At 30.7% G+C, this 27,602-nt stretch overlaps 1 protein-coding gene across 1 annotated transcript in view; it reads right to left on the reverse strand.

Moving 5' to 3' along the window:
* Positions 1-26,206, reverse strand: part of LOC129809500 (RIMS-binding protein 2) — a 92,895-nt gene extending 66,689 nt beyond the window's left edge. The window contains exons 1-4 of the mRNA XM_055859349.1: positions 23,475-26,206; positions 10,244-10,351; positions 1,070-1,168; positions 497-679 (exon numbers count right to left, since the gene is read on the reverse strand). Coding sequence (XP_055715324.1) covers positions 497-679; positions 1,070-1,168; positions 10,244-10,348 — 387 coding nt within the window. The 5' untranslated portion in view covers positions 10,349-10,351; positions 23,475-26,206. The remainder of the gene's footprint in view (positions 1-496; positions 680-1,069; positions 1,169-10,243; positions 10,352-23,474) is intronic.
* Between the last annotated feature and the right edge of the window lie 1,396 nt (positions 26,207-27,602).

Consider the following 27,602-nt stretch of genomic DNA (forward strand, 5'->3'; position numbering starts at 1 on the left):
ATTCCGTCAACATTCAAAAAAAAACTTTTATCACGAATTACTTTTCAATTAAAAAAAAGAAATTAACACATTTGCTTTTAATCTTTTTCCATTCTGTGAAATTTCTGTTTTAATATGTTCATTTTCGCATTTTTGTTCGTGTCTCAATGGTTTTTTTTATCTCAATCTGATTTTTCTCCACACAAATTTGCATCTTCTCTTTCGTATTATGATGTCCATTGTTAATTTTCAATGAATGAAGAGTATAACCATAAATTCTCCATCCCCACATGGAATATCTTTTAGTACGTCGACATACCATGTAGGCGTCTGAATTTTGGCAATCTCTCTCTTTCTTGGATATGTAAGACGGATTTCTCAATGATAAGTTAATATATATATATCGCATTTTTGTGTCCTTTGTGGGTAAATATGTACTTGGTAAAATATATATATTTATATATGGAAAAAAGTTATATGGATTGAATAAATGTCTGTTTAACAGAGTTACACATACATTAGCAATTGATAAACGTGCCTGTTCGATCTTTGCCATTATTCTATCTATTTCGGAACCCGAAGTCGGGGCCCATGTTACAGTGGCGGGTGGTACAGTCACTTGTGGTCGTCCCGATTTGGATTTAATTGCAGCAGATAGTTCTAATTGAAGTTCTTCACATCTTACTGTTTCTAGCGCGGCCTATAAAATTAGGTGGTACAAGAGTTGCATTTTAAAACTTTCTCACAATTAATCTATCATATACAGCAACATACAACATAACAAACATTTAATTGCTAGTTTTTTTTCAAACTTTATCAAATTACAACAAAAACAACTATATCACATCACCTCAATACTCCTGGATAAGAATAACTCAACAAGAAAACATAGGAAAAGTGCTCTGAATCGGAAATTTCGGACAATACAATGAGGAATAATTAAAAAATAAATAAAAATAGGTATATGCCTTTAAGGATTGTACATTCAAGGACGTGAAAGTATTGAGATTATTGTGATTTTTGTCTTTTTTTTCAAATTTCTTATTGTTTTCGTGAAACTAATTTGATGCAACAGAGGCATGGCACACACCTTCTTTTCCAATTCTCGGGCTTTTGATTGTAAAGCATCGAGAGGCTCTCCCGTTCTCGATAAACCAGAAGTCATTCCTCGCAGCTGAGCCAGAGCTTCCTGAAATACACCATGCCATCCTATATCAGTCACCTGATTTTCAATCACGTATTACTCAAATGAAGCACCTCCATCTTGCCAAAGAGTTCAACCAAACCAACTTAAATCCATTGGAAAGTTGCCAAATAATTTGAGAACAAAAAAAAAAACAACTAACTTTTGAGCAGTATTTAGTCAAAATTCACCAAAAAGGTTAATTAAGCCGTAAAGTAAAAACTTTAGTCTATTATTTTACATTTTTGGCAGGAACAGAAGTAATAAAAGCAATAAAACTTTTTGAGCAGTACTTTACTTCATTTTGTCAATAAACAGTGTTCATTTTGTTGCTTGGATTCTATTAAGAAGGAAACAGTGAGTCGTATTTTTGGATTATTCGACGTTTTGAGAAAAAATAACGGGAGCATCTTCTAATCGTTCTAATCACCTATTCATAAAACTAAAATCCGTAAGTCAAACAAACTTTCATAATGGCCTCTACATACTAGCAAAATTTATGTCAATATTAAAGCAATATACGTAAGGCTTGTGGAGCAAAAATTGTTAGATATGAACATACATTTTTCTAGTGTGTATAGAGGCAAAAAGTCTCGTATATTATAAGGCTCATAAAATTATCTTAATATTCTTTCATATTTTTTCTAATTTTACAAAAACTCTAATATTTAGGATAAATAAATGAAAGTATATAAAAAAACGGTATATTAAATGTGACCTTTAATAATCACACCTATTTTTTAGGTCTAATTTACAACATTTTGCTAACCAAATCAGTTGAGCAATATAACTCTTTAAAGCTTTTTTTTTTACTTTTACCTTGAAAACGGTTATACGAAATGATTTAAGTATATTTTGTAAGTGTGCGAAATTTATATTTGAGATCATCGAAAAATTAAAAAAATATATATATATGAAGTGTTTCCAAGATATCCCAAAAAACATGGTTTTGTAGAAGAATAGGAAGAGTAAGGGATGAAAATTAAGGTCATGGTAGTAGTCTTTGAATTGATTTTTGGGAGTCCCCTGAAGGCCTTAAAGCACTATCTCTAACCCATTAGTTTGTAGCTCTGGAAAGTTCTCGGTAATGTTCGTTAAGGTTCAGAAATTCATTTAATTTTTATAGGAATTTTACTAGGAGTGTCATATTCCTATAAGCAATATTCAGGATCTGAGTAATAAAATTATTACACTAATAAGTTGCAATGAATTTTACGATTAGAAAATTTGATACATTTGTCAGTCCTCCTGATGGGGCTCACCTGAATAAAAAAAGAATTAGGATTGGTGGTTTATGACCGTCAACTGGGTTGACACGTGTCGAATAGGCTATACGCTCTACACATTTACTTTAGATGATAAAAATGCGATTTTAGATTTAAAATATTTTACTTTAAAGACTAAATAGGCAATTTTCTAATTTTTTGAAAATTAAATGAACAACTGGCTATTCAACGAAAAATACACATTTTGAATATTCGATGATGAGTTAAGGCTTACGTCTTACTCTGGAAAGTCGGAAAGCAAACTGATATATCCTGAACTCTTTTACTGATGGAGTCAAGGGGTTACTCGTTTCCATTTTTATTGACTCGTACTGCTTCACGATTTAATTTTTGGGTTTCTCGTGCTTCGCTATGCAAAAATTGGATTTCTCGGTTTTCGTGGAACGTTTCTCAGAAAATAAACAAAGATTTCTTAATATGAGTTATTCCCTGATTTGCAATGATTATTTAACACTTTATACTTGACTTTATAAATATTCTAGCATAGACTGTATGGTCTTCTGGTTTTATGCTGTTTTTTTTATGATATCAGTTGTGATAAGTCAGCGGAAGTCGCATACCACATTTGAGGTGAAATATGCAAAAGAATTGAATTTAATTTACATTATTATAATTAGTTCGAAGAGATCAAGCAACTTCGGTCTTAAAGACCCTTTCGCTTTTCTGGGGTATATCTACTTGAGCATTATTAACATAACCTCAATTCTTCTCCCACCGTTACCTTCCATCATCAAACAAATAAGTTTTAAAACATCTTGAAAACCCTTCGGGCGATCCTTAACTCTTTTTTTCTTTGGTTTATGTTTAATAACGATTTTTCTAGATCAAATTTTAAAAAGATTCTACGGAGCGTATTTATTAACTGATTTAAGGGAGATTCTGTCCCTTGGAAAGGCCTTGGAATCCCTTAAGGTGTCTATACATTGGGAGCACATTTTTATCGAAAATTGCGTTTTTGAAGGAATTAGTCTTTATTACTGCGAGGAGAAATGTAAAGTTCCGTCAATTTTTCTTTATGCGTTGAGATCTTAAATCTCAACCGGTCACTATTGAGTATCAATTTTTAATTTCTAGTGATCCGGATAAAATAATTTTTTATGCGAAAATGAAATTTTGAGAAAATTTTGACGTGATAATTGAATCGATAACTAACGAGTTGCAAACTGAAAATAATTTTTTGCTTAAATGAAATTGTATTACTCCAATGCTATTTTTGGTTTTTTTCAATAATAAATTAAATCAGTTCAAATTTTTATAGATCTGTGTGAAAAAAATACCAAAAGCACAAATCAAAGGTACGAATTTTTTTCCCATGAAGTGGGCCGCTAATCTTTATTAATTTAAACATTTAAACAACTAATTCGAAACATAGAGTTTATGTTTATAGTATCTAAATGACAATTTCGAACATTCCATAAAAGTAAGACACTTTTCCATTACATTTTCCATTACATTCTAACGCATTCAGTAATTCTCACTTTTTTTTGCTTAGCGCTTCTTGCTACTGGAAAAATATGCAATGGCTAGAGATAATATTTTTCATGTTTTTTATTGACTATTTGACTATTCGTAAATGCTCTAATAATATTTTTCTATATCCCATGAAAATTTGAATGAAGTATAAATACGTTTTTCACTGCTCAAAAGTCAATTCTAAGTTTAAAAAAATGATAATATCTCATACATGATTTCATAAATTGTTTTTAATTTTTTTAATTTAAAAAAAGAAAAAAAACAAAAAAAAAAGAATTTAGTTGTAGTTGAATTCTCTGAAAAATGCAGATGCCCCATTATTTGTCTTACAATTCTGTATTTTAAAAGATACTAAAATAAGGACTTAATTTCCTATCATGTTATTTATTAAAAAAAAAACACCAATTCAATAGAAAAAACACACATAATAAATATTTTGATGTATATTGTTTTTTTTAGATATTACCTACACACACTTCTTTACAGGCACATTTTAAAGGAAATAAAATATGTTATAGACACAAAAAAAAACAGATAAATTTAGAGATGCCAAAATTTTGCACAATGCACAATGAGATGCAAGGAAAAGTAAGTATGGAGGATGAACATCTACTTATGGTATACAAATTTTGCAACACCGAGACAATGAAAAATGGTAATGGATTTATGAAAGTTATGGTATAGGATGTAACATAAATTTTATACAAAAATAGAGAAGGAGCCACATATAGAGATTATTTCTGTATATACAATTGGTTTTGGACTGATAGAGTGTTTATATAGGAAATTTCATTGATCAATACAAGGAAGAAGACACTTTATTTTACTAAAGTTGCAATAGATTTTTGTATGACCTACTTTTATTTGCGCTGAGGTTCTTTTTCTGTCTTTATGTACAAATACCCTCTCCAAGTTAAATACTTTTGGCTGATTTTTTTTTCTTTTCTTCTTTTATTTTTTTTTTTAATAAAAATCAACGACCAACCATTTACTCCATGCACATTTTATAGCAATCTCCCTATTGTCTATCTACAAACCCAGCCACCACTTTAATAGACTTCATTGGGGCGCCTGACTATTTATAGCCTTCTTCTCGGAGGGACAATTGAGACAATTCGAGCATTCGTATGTGAGACACTCCACAGATTGCTGAATACAAACACATATTCTACATAATATCATGAAATTTGATACATACGTACGTATACTCTATAAATCTAATATGGAAAATAAATCATTTTTGATATAATTCAAACTATTGGTCCACAAATGTAAAACCTGTTTATATTTATGCCAATTTGCTTTATCTATAACTCTTGCTAATCTATGTAGGAATTACCACTAGAGTCTCTATATAGTACGATTGCATGTCAAATAGAATTATGTTTTAACCGATATTTGTTATGTATATTTGTTATTTTTTCTCTTTCACCACTCCTTCCTGTCCCATTGCCACATACTGTTATCGATGAAGGACTCATTGAAAATTCCTCAAAGTAGGAAACGCGAACAACTACGTCAATTGAAATTAAGAATAAGGCAATGAACCCCCAAAGACCATTCTTCAATTTCCAATTCACTGACAATATTGAAAATTTCTACCACGGTCACAAACTAAATATCCCATTGAGGTCATTTTAAAAAAATAACTATTAATTAACATGTTTTAGTTTACTTTGTAGGAGTATTTTTTTAGACGGTTTTCTTCGATCTAAAGGAATACCGGAACCGGAATAATATTTATAACATTTATCGCTCATTTGATATTACAGGAGCACAACCTTTAATTTTTAAAATTACAATTACTTTTTCTATTTTTACCCTTACTCTCAATATTTTTCTTTTTTTTTTACAATGAAGAAAAGAAACTTTCAAACTGTGCTACACAAAGTATATTTGTAGCTAGGAATTATGCTCCTGCAATACCGAATGAGCGATATGTAAAAACATAAGAATACGAGGACAGCAAGATGATTATTGAATTCTTTCCCGTTTCTTTTATGTAAGTGTGAATCCTAAAATTTATATTTAGTCACTTCAATCACTCACAGTGTCGTATAAGGATATGGGACTATGTGGAAGATATGATAATAATAGCGAAGGAAAATTTCAGAAGTGCAAGAACTATTAATCATCATCAAAATAATTTTCTACCGGTATTCACTACTGGGATCACTGGTTTAGGATTTCACCACAAAGTGCTTCCCAAATCAAAATATGTCTTCCCCACTTCACTCAATTCATCTACCAACAATCCCTGACGTGCCAGATTTTAAATTTTATTCACCCAATCTCATTGTTGGTATACAGTAGACTCTAGCTTAATTCGGTTATTTTAAAATCAAGCTACTTTTTTAATTTAGACAGCAGTTAAATTTTAAAAAGTTTTTTGACAGTTTTTAAATTTGTTAATGATTTTATCAAATGAAGCTAATATTTCCAAATTTACTAAGATTTTTCTTAGTTTTGTTGTGATAAAATAGTTAGATTTCAATCCGTTTCACACCTGTAATATCTCTGTAATTCGTATACCATTTTGGTCGAAAATACCTGAATTCTACTGTAGTTCTACTGAAGAGTCTACTGTACCTAGAAGTTTCGAACTTTTTGGCGAATATCTCTGTAATTCGTATACCATTTTGGTCGAAAATACCTGAATTCTACTGTAGTTCTACTGAAGAGTCTACTGTACCTAGAAGTTTCGAACTTTTTGGCGAAAATCTTTTAATCCAGTTTTCAATCCTTGCCTCTATCTTGTAGAGTGTTTATTACCTTTCCGGCTAAACTTATTGCCTAGATACCCTGATAACGAAAACTTGAATTCAAATCCCAATACCCGCCCAATTGATCATCGACCTAGCATTTGATTTTCCCTTATTTGAGCGAAAGTATAGTAGTAAATATGGAATCCCTTTGTTATCCGAAGACCGTATTGAATTTGTCCTAATTTAATACTTTTCTTCAAGATCAAAAAAGATATTGTAAAGAATCTTAGCTAACCCAATTTAAAATCAGAAAAATGTAATAATCAATTGTCTTAATAATTTTCAAAATATTGCATAAAATAGTTTGAAAAAAAGCTCGGGGTATTGCTGAGATCAGCGAAACAAAAGTTTTGTAACCGTTTTTAAGCGACTAAAGAGATATTTTAAACCACAAATAGCTCCATTTACAGTATACTCTCTCAAATTCGGGCATTTGAGACCGAAATGTCACCCGAATTAGAGAGAAATTCCGCCAACAAACTTTTTGAAATGCAACGATTTTTTGTTCATCTGCATGAACATATTAAGTTTACATACTCATATGTAAGGGCATGAAGTTTCCTATGTTTCCCATATATTTTTAGGGTGCCGAAAAAACTTTGGAGTTTATTCGGTATTTTCTATCATTGTGGAATGAATTAGCAAGAAACAAAAAACAAAATAAAAGCTAATTTAATATTTGAATACACCGAGAAAAATTTGGATGGTATTTTCTACAAATCGTGTCTTTAAATTCTACTGCCTCAAAAGATAGTAGAAAATACCATCCTCCATAGATACTTTCCTTTAGAATCTACCATCTTGACATTTTAAAATTTACTATCCTATGGATAGTAAATTCTAACAGCCGGATGGTAAAATCTACTATCCTCCTTTAGATTTTACATTGACCTCTCTTAGATTCTAATATCCGGGAAGTAAATTTTACTGGCCGCATATTTGATGTTAAAATTTAACTGGAAGACAGTAAATTTTAACGGAGGATAGTAATTTGGATTGAAATTACTATCCAAGCCAGTAAAATTTGCCATCCTGCTGTTAGAATGTCATTTTGGAATATCGTGGGTGCCGATGCAACGGTTCCCGATATGCTTTGAATACATTATAGCAATTCGTGGCGCAGCTGGAAGATGCTGGACTGTCATCACAAAGGTCGCGTGTTCAAATCTCGGCTGAGTCGTCAATGTTGGAAAAAGATTTTCACGCATCAAAATGGCTTGAAATACAGAGAATGTCATCCAGGAAGGGCCCCAAGCCCTCAAACAATGGCCAAAAATCAATGAAAATAAGGAAAAATAAATTTTTCCGACATTTTTCATTCTAATATCCGGCTAGTAAAATTTACTATCCTGCCAGTAAAATTTACCATCCGGATAGTAAAATCTAATATCCAGGGATATTAGAATTTACCATCCAGCTATTAGAATTTACTATCCATGCAATAGATTCTACAATTTTTGACAGTCCAATTTAATATCGCGTTTGCTGGGTGACTTTTTTACTATCCGGCCATTAGAATTTTGTATGGAGGATGGTAAATTTTACCATCCACATTTTTCTCGGTGTAGGCAACCAAAAACCCTAAATTGGCAACCTACGCAGTTTCGGAGATATCTCGTGAAATGTGTACGAAAACAGGAAAAAATTTATACTAAAACTGGTCGCATTTTTCATAGCTAATGTCACCCCCCTGCTCATATGTATTGTAAATTTCATGAAAATCCTTTAATAATGCAAAATCACATCAAAACTAAGACAAACCGTGGCAAATTTAAGGATATTTGCTTAATTCGATAATTACGATAATCATAAATCAAACTTGAAAAATGCAAACTTTTTTTTTGAATTTAACTGCCGCCCTAATTAAAAAGTAGCCCGATCTTAAAAGAGCCGAATTAGCGAGAGTCTACTGTAATTCTGAAAAATACATGTTAATATGTCTTTCAATTGATTGAAATATTATTTGAACGGGCCATATTTCTAGGAGTCTCGATAGTTTGACAAAGGATGTTAATTAGTGATCACTCTAAACAAAATTCAAGGTAGTTCAAATAAATCGTATATAAATCACATTTGGAAGGGAAATGAAAGTTCAACTACCGAGATGAGATTTCTTCGAGAGCTAAAAGAAATCATTCATAAAGATCAAGTAAGAAATTCCGCGTGTTAATAAATCATAGATCCGGTGGTATGATCGTACTCTGTGTATACTCTAAACATAAATGAAATGTAACATAAATGAAGAAAGATTTTCCAGAGAAATTAAGTTGTAGAGCTAAACCTTAGGTTTTAGGCTTGCATAAACCCATAACCCAATTAAGGGAAAGCCGTTGAAAATGAATAAAATGATTTTTTGATCGTTTTATCCTGAAGTGGGAGTCTAAACTAAAGGAAGGGAGCATTGACCTCATTAAAATATTACTTTCTATTCTAAAAAGTAAGATAAAAAAAATAAGAAATTCTAAATTATTCTTTCCTAACAATTCTAGCAATCAGTTTTCAAAATTCCCCCAGGAATAACGTATGCTTTTGTGTTAATTTATCTCTGTCTCATTTTGTTATCAATATTTAAGATAAATAATTATGATTAAATGACTAATGGCCTCTACACACTATTGAAATGTATGTCCATATTGAAATTTTTTTCCTACACAAGCGTAGGGAATTTGCTTCAATATGAACATAAATTGTTCTAGTGTGTGGAGACCATAAGTCACAGTCATTTGCTTTAATACTACTGACAATTTTACATTGTACATATGTCTATCATCTATTCATGTAATAAACTTTATTTCGAGCTATTTTATGCAAAATTTAATTTTTGAACTCACAAGTTTGGAGTAAAATACAAAAAAAAGCTTTCTTAAATCTAAAAATCCAGTTCCAGGTAAAAATGTTATGTAAAAATGAAATATACTGGGTTATGTACTATCTAGTGTGTCTGTTCGAATATGTGTGTGTGTAAGTGGTGAAATTTATTAATAATAATTTTGACAAAAAAAAAGCCTAAAAATCCTTGCAAGCATTTAACTTTTCTAATTAACAAAATTCACGATGAATATAATGAAATCGCGATTCATGAATATAAAATCAATGACTTTTTAATAGTTTGAGATGCATCGTCCTTATTTAACATCATAATGATTCATTAGATCCATTAACCCTCATAAACTCATTAAATTTCATTAAAATTCTAGGGGGTAGCAAATTAATATCCCTCTGAGGTCAAATTTTGTTGCTTATAATATAGTATACTTGGAATTACATCATGTATCAAGCATAACATTTAGCAGAATACACGATTATTATCATTCCACATAGAATAAACATTGGAGATTATGCTGAAAGTGTGTTAACTGAATAAAGTGGGTAGACAACTTTATGAAATGCTCCTTTTTTTCAGTTGTCACGTATTGTGAACAATAAGAAAAATCGTGAACTTTATATGCACAATAAGATATATATATATTTGAAAAGGATAGAGTAAAAAAGTGTACATCGAGAGCGAATATTAATGGCGAAGAAAAGAACATGAAGGTATGAAATATCAACTTTACCTGATGTGCTCTTTCAGCTTCAGCCCGTCGAGCTTCTGCCTCCCGCAATTGTAAACTGAGTGAGTCCAACATTGCGTCAGACACCCCAAGGGTGTCGTAAGACATCGTCTGTAAATCAACCAGTCATACAGATCAATAATTAAAAAAAAATGTCATGTTATATTTTGTGGGGTATCTTCTATAGTATATTATATTATCATGATTTACGTTTTCTAACTGTTGATGAGTAAAGTTTGGTATTACACTCTCAATGAGAGTATTTATTAAGATTAAGTTAACTGGAAATTTTCATTGGAATTTTGTAAACAAAATCATTCTATTTCATAAATTTGTCTTCAGTCAAAATAGTTCTGGATGGTTCATGTTCATTGCCCTCCAATAAATGTATAATTAAAAAATCATCACCATTATAAAGTTCTTTAATGATTCTTTAACCCAAATGTAATAGTGTAATAAAAACTTTAAAAAATACAGTATAAATATAACCGCTTGTATTACACATACACTGAGAAAAATCCGAAAAACTTAAAATAACATTCCGGAAATGTTTATTTTATCCTGCAGTATTGATCCGAAATCGGTGTAAATATTATGCTTTTTAGGTGTATTAGGGGTTAAAGTTACCCTTTTTCATGTTATTTTACCCTTAAAAAGGTGTAAAATTAACATTAAAAAACGTTGATAAATTTTTACACATAAAAAGTGTTAAAGTTATGAAGAAAAAAGTTAATCGCACCCCTGTTTTTTTCTCAGTGTACGCATATTATGTACACTAAATGTACTCAAGAAAAAAATTAGCGTAAAACAACAATGGAGGCGGGATAAGTAAAAGAAATATTCCGCAAAATGCTCGAATTAATAGATTAAATGATATTTTTTACCCTCCTCCACCCCCAGGTCCCAGGTCCCAAGCTCATACACTCTTAGAAAAAATTAGTTCGTACAAGCTCATATGCAGTTATTAGAACTATAAAATATAGTAAATATAGACCCAACTATATATTTAGTTTGGGTAACTAAATGAAATAGTTGACCACAGTTAGTTAAAGTATCCTTTTCATTTAGTTATCACAACTAAATCAAAATAGTAATGGGTACTATAACATATTAGTTCCAATTACTAAATAAATGGGGTTGATACCCATCTTATTGGCTGTAATAACTATATCATATTAGTTGTGGTTACTATATAAGCATTCATTGTGATGCATATTTCTTATTAGTTGCTTAAAATTCGAAAGAGCTTCAACGCATTACTAAAATAAAAACCACTCTTTACTATTGGAAAAGTAGTCATAACTTTATGAAAATATAGGCCCATCTATTTACATTGGTTGTGAGAACTAAAAGGAATTAGAGATCAATATTAGTTGGGATAATGATTTCATTTAATTAACACAAGCAAATATAATTGTATGAAAGCAATATGAAATAATTGCCGCAACTTATCCACGTAAATATTGTCCTATATTCTCACTACTAATAAATTTATTATGAGTATAATGTTTTAAGAATATAATAAGTATTTTAAATAGATTTGATAATAATCGCCCGAACAACTAATTTTCATTAGTAATCACGTCTAAACTTTTCTAAGAGTGTAGAGCTTATCTAGGACCGGGACGTTTCCATCATTGTGCACTTAGCAATTATGACCAAAAACACATTCATAGTATATAAATAATAAATACTATAAGAAAATAAATAATGTAAAAATGTTAAAAGGAATAATATAGTCAATATAGTTACATATACAATTTAAAGGTCAATATTCTTTCCTGAATATTCCCTTACCCTCTGAGTGGGGTGGACTAAAACCATAACTCCACTAAAGCTGTATCTGTGGACCATCATCTCCACAAAATTATTAACTTCATAGCACATTTAGTTGTAGTCCTATAATTGATTTAATAAAACCACATGAAAACGAAGCTCGCTGGCATTTATAATTTTCAGCAATTTGTAACCTTTCGATGGTTTTCTAGTGATTTCATGATAACAATAAAACATTCCAGGTACTCAATGAGTCAAGAGTGAGTAGAGTATACTCGCTTGATGATGCAAATACCTCGATTTTTGAAGATTTTCTGGTGATCTCCAGTGAGAATGGAGTCATCTTAAGATTAAAAACATTTTTTTAATCTTCCCTAGAGTTTTCTGTCCAGATATGGATCTTCACCAGTAGTCGATTAAACTATAATTTTTGCTTTTTTGGTTAGCATGAAAAAGTCTATATAATAAAAATTAAAATTTCGATCCACTGGTAAAAATAAAAGGATCAAATTGAACCAAATTTGATCCTTTTGCGATGGATGGATTAAATTAACATATTCTATTATGATAAATATGCATTCAGAATTTGAAATTTGATCCATCCTTTATAAAAGGATCAAATTTGAATCATTTTGAACCTTTTAATTTTACCAGTGTCATACAGTTTAGAAAACATTAAAAAATCATCCCAATTGCTAGTTCCTCATAGTGATGATTTATGTTAGTACAAAAAAAATAAAGATCCACTAGAAATCAAAAACATAGTTTAGTCGACCAGTGAATAAGGTTCATATCTGGATCAAAAGCTCTGGCGAAGATTAAAAAAAAAGTTTTTAACCCTGAAGTGGGTCCATTTCTACTGGATATCACCGGAAAATCTTCAAAAATACACTAATTACGCCAGATTACTAATCAGAAGAGCTTCACTGCACTTGATTCCATATGTGACATGGGACTGACAACCCTAGGGTAGATGCCACGAATGATGCCACTACCCCAATATTTAAAAATAATAATTCATATCTATAAATATCACTTGCAGGAAGGTCTAGTTAATCTATAAAATATTGTGCTAGCATTTTATTATTTATTATTTATAATAATAAAATATCTAGTAACTGATTAATATTATTAGCCAGGAGCAAAAAAGGTAATGAGTAAGTTTTCTGTATTCGTCTAAAATAAAGCATTTCAGAGTATTCAGAGAAAATTTTCCTACAATAAGATACCAATAAGAAAATTGTTAAAAAAAAACTATAAAATAGACATCAAAAGACAGTTTTCTCAAAAACTTGAGACTAGTAAAATAATTCTAACATATTACGCCTGGTCTAGCGAGTAGATATAGTAGATGGATGCATTGTAAAGTCGAGAAATTATATTTATCTTTCACTGACTTCCACAAGAAATTACATACACATATTAAAGTAAATCTCAATGAATTTGGAAGAGTGAAGTAAATATCAAAATTTTTACTAATACATATCTACGACTTAGAGGTACATAAAACTTAACCCATTCCTTACCATGGTATTATACATCATACGCAAATTGAGTATTTTTAGATGATTTATTCCAGGGAAATTAATATTCGAATTTATGTCGGGAATGGATTTTTAGTTACTTTAGTCCTTCAATTACTTGGAAAAAATAGGCCGACAGAGATGGGAATACATTTTGTTGTTCTTTTCTCGCTTCGCGTGAAGTCATGCAAAAATTTTGCTCAAAATGGCGGACGGAAAATTCGACATCCCGTCGAATTTGTTAAAATTGGCCTTCATCCTCTTTCCTGATTTGAATTCTGATTGCTAATTTGTTTTCTTGGATAGTTACTCTATCTAAATCAATAGAGTTTGTAATGAATTAATGTACAGAATTTAAATTCAGTGACCGTTACGACGCGTGTTTGAGGGCGGCTCCCCGCGCCCCCATAATGGATAAATTTTTTTCTTTTCAAAAAATTCATCTATTAATCTGTAGGAAACTAATCCCAAAATACGAACTTTCTATCTCAAGTATTTCTGGTACATTGACTGAATGGGTTAAACATAGCAAAGCTCATATTTATTAAATTTTTAAATTTTAAATTTTAAATTTTAATAATGTTTAATAACCACACATTATTAAAATATAAACAAAATCCAATTTCAAACAATTGGAAGGTGAATTAAATAATTCTTCTCGCTAGGCTTTTAGTATCATTAGTAAACGACCAACCAATGTCCCTTTCCTTTAAATTTAAGTTTGAATATTTTATTGAAGGGTCACAAAATGGTAATTTGAAACATTTCTATATATAGTTTACTATTGATAATTGCTTTCATTTGCTCACTCAATTCATGCAATAACAAAATTACATATAGTATAAAATCTCATTTCATATTACACATATGGTTTATATATATATATCTAAAAGAGAAAAAAGTAAAAGAGAATACATATATAAGGCCAGAAAGAAGCAATCATACCTCTGAAAAAGCTTAGCTCGTGGTTTTATGTATATTTTATATATAACGTGAAAATTCTATACGTAACATCAACATGTGAGTATATGTTGTGTGGAGAAATGCTAAAAATAAATCGTTTATTTCATTGAGTCTGATAAAGTATCGATGGAGCTTTTCGCTATATATTTAGTGTTCCTTTTTTTACTTTTACTCTTTTACCCAGTAATATTTCTGTTCTCACTACATCTTTTATCTCCCACTTTATGGACGAAGACTATGAAATTGCAACAGCACAATTTATTGAATTTATTGTTATATTTTATGAACATAACACATCCTAAACTTGTACTTAGCCTCACAGATATAAGCCAATTATAATAAATTACTTTTTTTTATTGATTGATTAAAAAAAGTTTAAGATTTTCGGTGAGAGTATGTTCAAGGTTATATCAAAAATGAATCCATTTAGTAATTAAAAATTCTGTTGATTAATTTCCAAAGAATTTAAAGAAATATGAAAAATTTACAATAAAAGCATAATAAAATGTTAAGAACTCATATTTTCCACCAATTCAATTTCAAACATCACATACATAGAGGAGACCGGGGTAGAATTAGTCACCAATTGAAATTTTTCATTGCGTATAAATTGTACAAAAAATATTTGTGTGAAGCTGATAAATATTTCAATGAATAGTAAGGGAAGTATATATTTAGAATAAAGAGTGATTTCCTCAATATTTCTTCGAAGCAAACTATAAGATACCACTATCTAATACTACACGTGGCTAAATCTGCCCCGGTCTCCCCTAAGTCTTTAGCGTAATTTGATCCTCTTTCGGGAATCCTTAAAATATGTTTGAAGAAAACTAGACCAAGATAATGCACATTTCAAAATTAAATTTATCCATTAACTACTATAGGGGGTCAACAAGTCTGCCACTGACGATATGGCTGCCAATCAGCTGATCACAGAGACTGGTCGGCGTGATTCGCACAATCATAGATACTGACCGGCGCCAATCAACCGCTAATGGAAACTGATCGGTGCCGATCAACGGATCATGAGGATTGATTGGCGTCGATCATCATTACCATTTCTCGGTACAAAAGCGATTTAAACCGATATTAAATACTTCAGAATATATTTCAAAATAGCCTAGGAGCATACAAAAGTTGCTTATCGGTTTTATCAGTTCATTGCCGTCTCACAACTAATTGGAACTGGTTCATAATTACCACAAATTTTAAGACTTTCCAACAATCCTAAACATGACACTATTCAATTAAGAAATACGCTCTATAAAATCCTTTTAATCTTTGACCTTAACTTATTAAGTACGGGGTCACCGGTGACACAAAAATTAAATTTCTCCTATGGCCACATTAAGCTGTGTTTTGCTCTAAAAAGTCAGAATAATTATGTTTTGCGACCCGCAATTTTTGAGTCTCACGTCATTTAAGCGTTAAAAACCGTTAGGGGAACTGTTTGTAATTTTGGACATCTTGAAGGTAAACTTGGACAGTATATAAATTGATTAAAATTATAGATTTCTTTTCCAGTATTTAATGAATAACGTATTCTATATATTTTATGTTCTTGAAATAGACAACAATGGGCATCCTATTGAGATGGATTAGTTGTACAAAATTACAAGCAAAATGTCCAAAATACATCAAAGTGTCCAAAATTACAGTTAAATTCATGTCTACATGTTTATTCATATATAAACGAATCACGATCAATTTTAGAAAAAACAAAGACTATAAACTTCTATTTTTAAATAAAACTTGACCTTACTAAGATTTAATTTTGCTCCACATACAAAAAAATGTAAAACTAAATTACATTATGATTAAGATTAAGTTAGGAAAAAAACTCTAATTTCAAAGGTACCCCAGTTTCTCCTAAGTGTTTTTCAATGTGTTCTTCAATAGAAGCAAGAAATAATTGAAAATTTTTAAGGATTGAGTGACATTCTGTAATTTAAGGTGATCGAATTTAAAATACCGAATTTTGGTCCTAAATTAAATGATAAGATAAATAACTGAGATTAAAAAAAAGTTTAATGATAAACTGCGTTTGAATTGAGTAAGTATCTACAAAAATATAAAAATACATGGAAAATAAATAAAATACAATCAAGAATATAGTGACAAAACCCCTTTTTGCTTTCATTCATTTAAATCAGATTTAATTCACGAATGAATTTTTCTCAATGTTAGTATCATAAATTACACAATTACTGGCACTTGAACGTAAATTAGAAGTTTTCATGTTAAAGCCATTTGCAGAATTATTCTGGGAACCAGTAAAATCTACAGTTCTTGGAAGCGTACAATGCCTATTAATAGAGTTATTCACTTAAGGGACAAATTACAATATCACGATTTTACTTATTTCTCCCTCCCATCCAATATTAAGCTCACACATTACACATATGGAAACAACAATCCTTTGAATCGTTCTTTCAGTCCTTACGTGAGATTGCGTCGTCATCACGACCAAAAAAAAATATCCCGTGCTGTGCTTTAACTGACGAAGGTAATTCCCATATGTATACATAATGAAATCAAATATGTTTCATTAGTATATAAATAAAATGCTTCGTTCATCACGAAAACTCTATTCTAAAGCCGGTAATAAACCGAGTAGAAAGTCCGCAGGATGCTGGGACGTTTTTCAACAATACAATTATGTAAATAAATATATTACTACTGATAAATTCTTGTCACACAAATTATGGTGAAATTTATTAAGAATAAATTACGATTTGAATTGGAAATGTTTTCTTATGCTCTGTGCTGAACTTGAATACAAATAAAACGTCATGAAGATAGTTTGCCAAAAGCTTTGATATGGCATGAAAATGAGCAAAAAGTCACAATTTCATTAAGAAATAGAATAACACTAAGATCGAACAATAAAAAAATACATGTATATATTACATGTACATATATTACATATCATTTATTAATATTTACTTAAATATATATGCTCAGATGTATATGTATATATTTATTATATATAGGTCTGTATATAATTCCACTTTTTGTTTGAACTTGATAAGTAAAATTTATGCAGAATTCCTGGAAAATGTGGGTAGGAGAGTAAATAAGGAAAATTTATCACGATCCTCAACTCTCATATACACACCCACTCAAAAAGCCTCTATAATGTGCTAATTAGAATTTGTACATAAATGTTTATGTGTTAAAGTGATTGCTTGAAACTTTCTTCATTGTTAAGATCCATAAAAAAAGTTTTATAAAAAGCAAATCACTTCGTAAGAAACAATGTTTTTTTTCTTTATTTGTATTTTTTTTTTGGCAAAAAACAAACGGTCAGAAAAAAATCAAAAGTGTTCTGCCCTTTTTTATCTTTTACTGACCATTTTTTTATTTTTTACTGATCATTTCGATTTTTTTGCTGACCAAATTTGACTTTTTACTGCTCGTTTATTCAATGCCTTTTTTTCTAAACAAAAACAATAGAAAACACCAATTTATTGTATATATATTGTAATATATTGTAATATTGTGATATATTGTAATGTTAAACGGTTGGTAAATCGTCTCAGTTTTGAGGAATGTTCGAACTTCTGACTTAGATGCTAAAGTCCAAAAGTAGTTTCGAATTATTTATCCAATTAAAGTTTTTTAATGAACCAATTCATGTGAAAAGCATCGTGTTTACCAGTTTGAGCATACAGAAAAGTGAATTTCCACTCTGTTAACTTTTTTAATGTTCATCAGTTCGCAGTTGATTTGAACAAATTTGTAAATTACTCTAAAAATTGCCCAAAGTATCTGAAGAGTAATTGCAATTTGAATTTTGGGTTAAAACAAAACATTATTATCGGTTTATTAACGGTTAAGTTCAATGCCAGGAGGAACCGGTTTCAATTTAAAAAGAATAATAAGACCTTTTCAACGAACCTAAACATGTCTCATTCGATTTTTAAACAATTGCGTCTAAACAATTCTTGTGCTGCTCGCTTTTTTATTGTTATTTTTGAACTCAATTATTTGAACTCAATTTTGTTATTATGGAAACTGGGCATCAATTAATAAATTATTATTATTATTATAATTTAAGTATTCTTCCTTAGGCTTTTTTGACCTTGAAAATCGTTAATTCGTGTGATTATCCCATTCAGTCAATGTACCAGAAATACTTGAGATAGAATGTTCATATTTTGGGATTAGTTTCCTACAGATTAATGATGAACCTTTTAAAAGAAAAAAAAATTACCTATTGTGGGGGCGCAGGGAGCCTCTGTCAAACAAACGTCTTAACGGTCACTGAATTTAAATTCTGTGTATTAATTCATTATAAACCCTATTGCTTTAGACTAGAGTAACCAAGAAAATGAATTGGCAACCAGAATTCAAATCAAGAAAGAGAAAAGAGGCCGATTTTAAAAAATTCGATGTCGTATTTTTCGTCCGCCATTTTGAGCAAAAATTTTGCATGACCTTCCGCGAAGCAAGAAAACAGTAACAAAATGTATTTTCAATCCTGTCGGACTATTTTTCCCAAGTAATTTAAGAACTAAAGTTATTAAAAATCCATTCCCGACAGCAATTCGGATAAAAATTGCCCAGGAATAAATCATCTAAAATCACTCAATTTGCGAATGATGTATAATACCATGGTAAAGAATGGGTTAAAGAACATTTTTGGAAGAAGACAAAATGCGTTTCTGGGAAACTTCGAAAATATATCGAAAAAATATATAATATATTGTAAAACGTATATTCAAAACATAAACAAGTTTGATTCTGGAAGTACATGAGAATGGGGAAAGAAATAAAGGTAATTTTTAAGATCATCGAGGTTAATCTACTGGATCTCTAGATGGAAACATCCGAATGGATCAGACGAATAAATGGACAGAGAGCAGTGGGTTAAATCGTAACTTAGAAATCGTTTGATTCGCGAAAATTTGTATAGAATAGAGTGTAAATTTTAAGATGTAAAAAAATCCACAGATTATACATTCTCCTTATTGCGGAATTCAATAATTAAAAATAAAATGAAATAAATTAATCTATCATTAAAACAGACCAATAAGAAAATATTTATATATCAAGATGGTGACTCCATTTCTAAAGCACTGGAGGTATAGGAAACCTACCCCCCTGATCAAGATAAAAGTCAGCTGCTACGATACTTTGCAAAATATTTTTATTGCTAGATTTGCAAGTTATGTCTTTTTCGTCTTTTTTTATGTTTAAAGTTTTTAATGTTTTTAAATAAATTATAAGTAAGGATATGTAGCTAAGACAAAAAATATTACCACCAAGGGAGTGTTTAAAAGCACTAAACAACAGAAGGTGATGAAGCGTTCAAAAATATTAAAATTTTCTAGAACAAATTATGTTTTTTGTCTCTTTCTTTCAAAAATTATCATGAGCTTTATGTTCTTTATTATAGTGTTTTACAATTTTCTGCACATTTATTTCCAGCAACGCCACGTGAATATAAAATAAGTAATGTTCATTTCACTTATATGTTATTACTGAGTTTTTCAATGATTTTTAACCAAAATGGGTCTTCATTCCATAGTCTATACTTTCTTTCATTAACCCTTTAAAGACGTATGACTCACAAAATAATTTTTTCTGAGATTCTTTACAATCTCAGCTTTTGCGGTCCAATGTAAAATCCGCCCTTGTCAGATCAGGCTCAAATTTTGGATCTACACGTTTTTTCATCGTTCGTATAACCACTTCCGGAAAGAGAATGAAGAGATATCGACAAGCAGTTTTCGGAAAAGATTAAATATCGATGGGTGGTTAGAAGTAGGTGATGTCAGACCCATCCCCTGACCCCAATCACCCCTTACGCTATTTCGCGACTGAACATCCTTTAAATTTTCGTTTTCTCAATAACTCAACCCCTATGGTATGGATCGGTTTCAAACTTTAATATTTTATAGCTGGGCCTTACAGCTTTCTATAAAAAAAAAACTTAGTTTCCAAGACCCACCTAACATGAGCTATAAGAAATCAAAAATTGAATTTTAAAATGGCTATAGCACTGGTTCTTAAAATCATAATTTGAATAAACTTTGGTAATATGAAAAGCTCTCAACAACTCTTCTGAAGACCCCAACTTTGTACGTTTTAATTGAAGATCCGATCAATCGAAAAATCGATTTTCGAAAATTTGATGACGAATATTTCGAAAACCAGATGATGCTTTTTCTTTTAAATGTTAGTATGTTGAAACCTTTCCAACGATGGATCGCACTCCACCCTCGGTCTTTCCTAACCTGAGCTACAATTAAAAATTTTAATCTGACTGTAGTTTCGGTATTTGTGGAGCGATTTGAATGAAATTTTAGTAAATTGTATCTGAGATCGAAACCTTTCTAACGATAGGTCCATCCATCCCCATTCCACCAACTCTTCCCTGACCCTTACTTTTAGTTTATTTATTTTAGTTTGAAAGAGTAAGAGGTAAAATTTCAATCGATTGAATTTCACTCAATTGAAAAGGTGTGCCAGCGACATTAGTTTCGAATTTTTATTTTTTTTTATCTATTTTATTATTTTTGTCTATTTTTTATCTATATCTATATATCTATTAGTTTTATCTATTTAAATTTTTACAAAGAAATCAGTGTGAGGTTTTCCAAATGCTTTAAAAATAAATAATAAAAACAAAATAATAGGACAAATCAGACAAAAAATAGCAGTAAAAATTTAAATTTGGCTACTAAAAAATTAAATACCGTAAGCAAAAAGTTAAGACTCGGACAGAGAAAATTTAATTTGGTCAGAAAAATATAAAATAATGATTAATAAAATATTTAGTTTTAATCAGTAAAAAACCTAAGGTTTTACAAAAATTCCTTCTATGTTTAGTTAACATCTAAAATGCTTGCATGTGACATAAAAGCACTTTGATTCTCCGAAAATTCCATGAAAATTTTACTTTTTTTAATGTTCTAAATTAAGGAATTGATCAAGTTTAAGTTTTTACTAACCAAATTTATTGTTTAACTGCTCATTTGAATAGTGTCAAAAAATATGGTTAATGATCAATGAAAACTAATTTAAATTTTTTTTATATATTCAAATTTTGAAGGCTTCCTGAACATAGTCTTGACAGAGGTGAAAAATACTAACTTTTAAAAAATGCTTGTTTTATGCATTAACGAGACAATCCTAAATATAGTATCAATAACACGTAAACTAAAAATATCCAGAATTGGTCACTTAATTAGCTCCCCTATTTCACATAAAAACCATTTAAAATGTGCCGGCCGGTCTGCCGTTGCATGTCCGCGTGCGGAGAAAGATAATACTGATTTGCGGTGTTAAAAAAACACAGATACATTTTAGAGCTTTTCGGAAAGGCTAAATTCTATTCTATGGCAAATTTAGCAAATTCTATGTATGGGGTTGTGACATAAAATCAACAAATAATTAAAGTTTAATGAATTTTTCTGTTTATAATGAATTGTAGCCCAGGTCGAAAAGTATTTTTCTCAATCACAATTTGACGTTGTCGTTTTTATTTATAATTTAGTACTGAGCGCTTATACGAAAGATAGGGGAGACCGGGGCATAATTAGCCACGTATAGTATTAGATAGTATTATCTTATAGTTTGCCTTCGAAGGAATATTGAGGAAACCACTCTTTATTCTAAATATATACTTCCCTTACTATTCATTGAAATATTTATCACACTCATGCAAACATTTTTTGTACAAATTATACGCAATCAAAAATTTCATTTGGTGGCTAATTCTACCCCGCTCTCCGCTACTCATAAAGTTTTTTTTTTTCAACTGAAAGTAAAATGCATTGTCTAGCAGAGCAAGCTTTTACATTATCACACTATAAGACATATTGTAGCCTCGGTCATAAAGTACAACTGATGAAATCTGAAAATATAAGACTCTCAATAAAACTGCTATTCATCTTGAGTAGGTAAGCGAGAAAGGAATAATTTTTGATGCTACGAGTAAGGATTTTTTTTCATAAAAGAACATATCACATGATAAGGGGTGAGTGTGATTCACACCAGTCAATGAGTAACTTTATGCAGCTCCCTGTAGTGGCCATTCGATGGCCTACAATCTCCACTTAATCTCAAATTTATCACAAATATTTTAAATCCGAATTGTCATTGATAGATAAATTTATCCATCTATATATTAAAAAAAAACGTAAGTATATTTCGCAATTTTAAACAAACCTACCTAGCATAGAATGAAAGTGTCAATATTCACCTTGAATCGAGCCAAAATTCCAGACGCTCTATCATTAATTTCAACTAACCAGATTATCCTTAGTGCATTTTAGAGGTCTCATAAAATGCTATAACTTTTTATAGCATTAAAAGTTTATTAGAATAACAATGGAGACGCTCCAGTTTTATTAAACTTTTTTTTCCATGACACCCAACCTCAAATATCTCACCTCTTAATGAACATATTTCTAGGTTTTACAACTAAGTTCTACTTAAATTTTCCAATTTTTATGACTTGGGCAAAACTTCCACAAAGTCTGAAATAGCTTACAATTAAAATCTCACCTACCAGAATTTGATCTTGCCTTATTACTGGTTTGAGCTTTTATCCTCCATGACAGCGAAACCTTATCATTTATCACTAATGGTATCAAAATTGATTACAATATGTTTGGAATATTTCCATTTGCAAAAAATACTAGGAAGGATTCAAATATTATCACATTGTGATTTCGCAATACAATTCTAGTTCATTCTAAAAGCTTTAATATCGCAAATTTTGTGGTATTAGCAAAAATTAAGCAACATCGATCACAAAATGTACAACATTCAGTAAAATTTGTGGCAGAAGGGTAAATTTTCTCATTATCATATAGTGATTTTCGAGCTGAGTCCTCTCGTTTTCATGTGTCAAGATTACTAATGTTGGAGATATCTATGGTGTCACAGAGATACAGTGTGGGTGGAATTATCGAGTGAAATGATAATGTATGCAGGTAAAGAGAAAAAGTCACACAAACCTCTCAAGAGAAACCGGAAAATTTATATCATCTTCGTTGATGAAGGGATTGGACAATCGAACTTCATATTATCCAATTTTGATGAACATTTTTTTTCTTCTCTTCTATCTCACACACACTCACGCAGAAACACTAGATAAATTGCAAATTATGGAGGAAATTACACAGAAGAAAAACCAATGGGTTTTTTTCTCACACCAAATTTCCAACTCGCAGAAGACTTTGCGATGATGTATATGTAGGGGAGTTTGGGGGACTTTTGTGGGGAAAGTGATGATTTTTCTCACTTTTTTTCTCACTTTTCCCTATCGATATGAGCACTCTTGTCGAATCTGACTCCTTTTTTTTTACTTCTCTTAGATTGTGCTTCCACCAAAGTTCCTAGAAGCTTTTTTTCCTTTCCTTCCCACAAAAGTTTACCCCTCAAGGCGCGCTTCTTTTGGGGCAACTTTTTTTTCCTCTTCTTCACTCTTCCCTGACTCCACGGGACCTCAAAATCTCGTCCAGGAAGGAAGATAAGAGAAAAAAGTACCCAGAAAAACTATTTCGAACACATACACCAACACAATTTTTGCATTAATTTAACCTTTTCCTCCTCTATTAATGCTTTTTTTGCAAACTTAAGCTCTTGTTATTTGCAGCAGGGGACAAGATGAGAAATCTGCCACTTTTTCTCTTCTTTTTTTCACACACTCACTTTTTTTTCTCTTCTCACAGAATTTGCACAACTTTTTCGTGAAACCGCACTTATCTCTTTGCATTTAACGTGTACTCCGTGGGCCGTTGTGTGTTCCTGTAGGAACGTTGTATGCAATTTGCTTGTAGTATTTAATGTGTGAATTACAAATCTAGAAAACGGTCCACCCGCCCCAAATTGGGTCACTACCCGCTGCTGTTGTAGAATACTATGGATGACGATGGTGGAGCATCGATTGGTGCCTATCACTGTGGGCTCTTACGCAAGTGCGACAGACCACCAGGGTCGGAAAATGTCTGAAATGGATGCTGAAAGCTCAGAAATTGGAATATGGGGGGCTCACTAGCGACTCTGGTGACGTCGGCGCAGTTGAGATAGTTCGAGGGAAAATGACGGGCTCCTCTCTTGGTCGCTCATGTCAGATATAAATGCACACAGAGGGTGATCTGAGTCAATATACAAGCTCAAGTATAAAAAGCTCCACCAGAGAGCGGAGCTTTTCTTGAACGCCCTGCACCCAACGACGCCGAAAGAGACGATTTCACCTCGAAGATATCATTCCCCTTCCTTCACATTTTAATTCACGGACAAATCTCACGGATGGTGGTAGTCTGAGGAGCAAGAGATACATCCAACGAGAATCCTCAGAAATTGACCGAACACTTTCCGAACCAGCTTACCAAAATTTTCTTTTTGAAAGTGTGTGTGTGTGCGTGTATACATATATATATATGCATATATAAATTTATATAGAAAATCATCACCAAGTTCTATAGCATTGAATGAAGTGTCGTATACAGTGAAAGCTCTCTCCGTTAGTACGAGAGAAAAGCTCCGACGATGACGACTTTTCCATTTTTGCCATACATACACATACATTTATATAAGTGCATAGCACATAGAGCCAGAATGAATGGGGAAATCCACTCTATATAGGGGAGTTGGGGGGTTAGCAATACTGCAAAGAAATAATGTGATGGCACAAGTTAATCAAATCTCATCCATACACAATCATTACACTACTGACGAGATGACAAACGCAGATGTATACTACTTGAGACAACATTTCCCACAGAATCAACAGAAAGAGAGAGGACGATGCACCAAAGGATTTTTCACCAAAGATCAAATAAGAGCTAAATATCTGGGAAAAATTGAAAACATTTCCCTCAAAATTATATATAAAACATCCATTTAATACACCCAATTAAATTATTTTCACCGTATATTTCTCCCCTCAACCCCCACCAAACTTATCCTAAGTGTGCAAGCATACGAATGTACATGATGTATATATCAATGGGTTTAAACTCTGCATCTACAGTGATATATAACACTATAAATCTAGCGATAAAATTTTGGTCTGAATAAAATTATTTTATAGCATTGAAATATTTTATATTAAGTTATAAAACTTTTTAGATAGAACTCTACTTTTTTTAGTGAAATATACATAAATTCTATATTCTTCTTAAACACTATAATTTCCTTTTCATTTCATGTTTTAATATAATTAAAACGACTGCACCACCGAAAGATAAAAACTTAGAGTGTATTTTCCACAAATATTTTTCTTTTCATATTTTTGCAAAAAAAATGTAAGATAAGATTCATCACTGCACCGTGAAAAAAATTGGACTATATTTTCGACAATAGTGTGTTAAGATTCTACGACCTTACAAGAGAAATACCATCTAGCATAGATATTTTTTTCAAGTCTACTTTCTTAAGTTTTTAGTTTGGTAGAAGATGGTAAAATTTAAAGATAGACTGAAATTACTATCCAAGAAAGTAAAATATACATCTCAGAAAAAAATAGATAGTATTTTCTACAAATTGTGTTTTCAGATTTTGACTATAATTCCGATTACTAATAATAACACTCCGGATACTATATTGTAAAGCTAGTTTGCAAAATTCACAATCCTATTCCTAAAATATCAATATCTTCTTAGAATATTTCAATAGGTGATGTCGCAACTCTTCTCGATATGCTTTGGACTTTTAATAATTCGTGTAGCGTAAACAAAATTAAATTTTTAGTTGCATTTTTCTAAAAATCGGGTAGTTAAATTTACTATTCAGCTGTTATATTCTTATATCAAAATAGTAAAATTTAAAACGAGGATATTATATTCTACAATTCTTGATTGTTTTAAAATCTCTTTCATTAGATGACATTTTTACTAATCCGGCTAATAATAATTTTATATGAAAAATTGTACAATCCTATTTTTCTCAATACAGTTTCCGCAATGATAGAATAACTTTTCGCCATTTCTAACGACGTTATTACACTCCTGTGCATTAAAATTTTAATGTGATTCATAGTAATTGTCTCTCGGTAGCGGTCAAATGTCGTCGAGTCGCTTGAATCAGTAATTGTCGTAACTTCCTCATCATTTATAACAGCAATTCTTGTAACTATATTGAACTACACAGACTATACAAGAATTATTGATTTAGGCGATTTAGGTAATAAGGAAGTTACGGCAATTATTAAGCTAAATGGCGATGTGTAATTTTTTGTTTTTGAATCAGTTAATATTTTGAATATGATATATTTATTGATAAAAAGGTGAATGCGAAAAATTAATACGATTTTTAAATCGATTTTTTAATGTGAAATATATTTATGCTTTGGGTCAATTTAAAGTTAAACCTATACCATTTCTACCTGTTTATCAATAAATAGCATAAACTCTATGTGATTCAAAGACACAAATCACACATTTAAACGCTCAATCATGACAATTACATGTGAATCATATTAAAATTATTATGTCCAAGTGTGATATCATACCAGAGCAATAATATAGAAAAGTGCTAAATAAGAGAAAATATCGTAGTTTTTTTGTTAGATTTTCTAAAATCTTTTTCTAAACACACATCTAAAGCGGTTACACATTAAAAATACAATAAAATTTAAAAAAGATAATTATTTAGTCTTAAGAATTTGACTATTCAATTACACTTAGATACTAGCTGACTTCACTCTTAGAAAAGTTTAGACGTGATTACTAATGAAAATTAGTTGTTCGGGCGATTATTATCAAATCTATTTAAAATAGTTCTTATATTCTTAAAACATTATACTCATAATAAATTTATTAGTAGTGAGAATATAAGACAATATTTACGTGGATAAGTTGCGGCAATTATTTCATAATGCTTTCATACAATTATATTTGCTTATGTTAATTAAATGAAATCATTATCCCAACTAATATTGGTCACTGATTCCTTTTAGTTCTCACAACCAATGTAAATAGATGGGCCTATATTTTCATAAAGTTATGACTACTTTTCCAATAGTAAAGAGTGGTTTTTATTTTAGTAATGCGTTGAAGCTCTTTCGAATTTTAAGCAACTAATAAGAAATATGCATCACAATGAATGCTATATAGTAACCACAACTAATATGATATAGT

The sequence above is a fragment of the Phlebotomus papatasi genome, chromosome 1 (assembly GCF_024763615.1).
Source record: "Phlebotomus papatasi isolate M1 chromosome 1, Ppap_2.1, whole genome shotgun sequence".
Lineage (NCBI taxonomy): Eukaryota > Metazoa > Arthropoda > Insecta > Diptera > Psychodidae > Phlebotomus > Phlebotomus papatasi.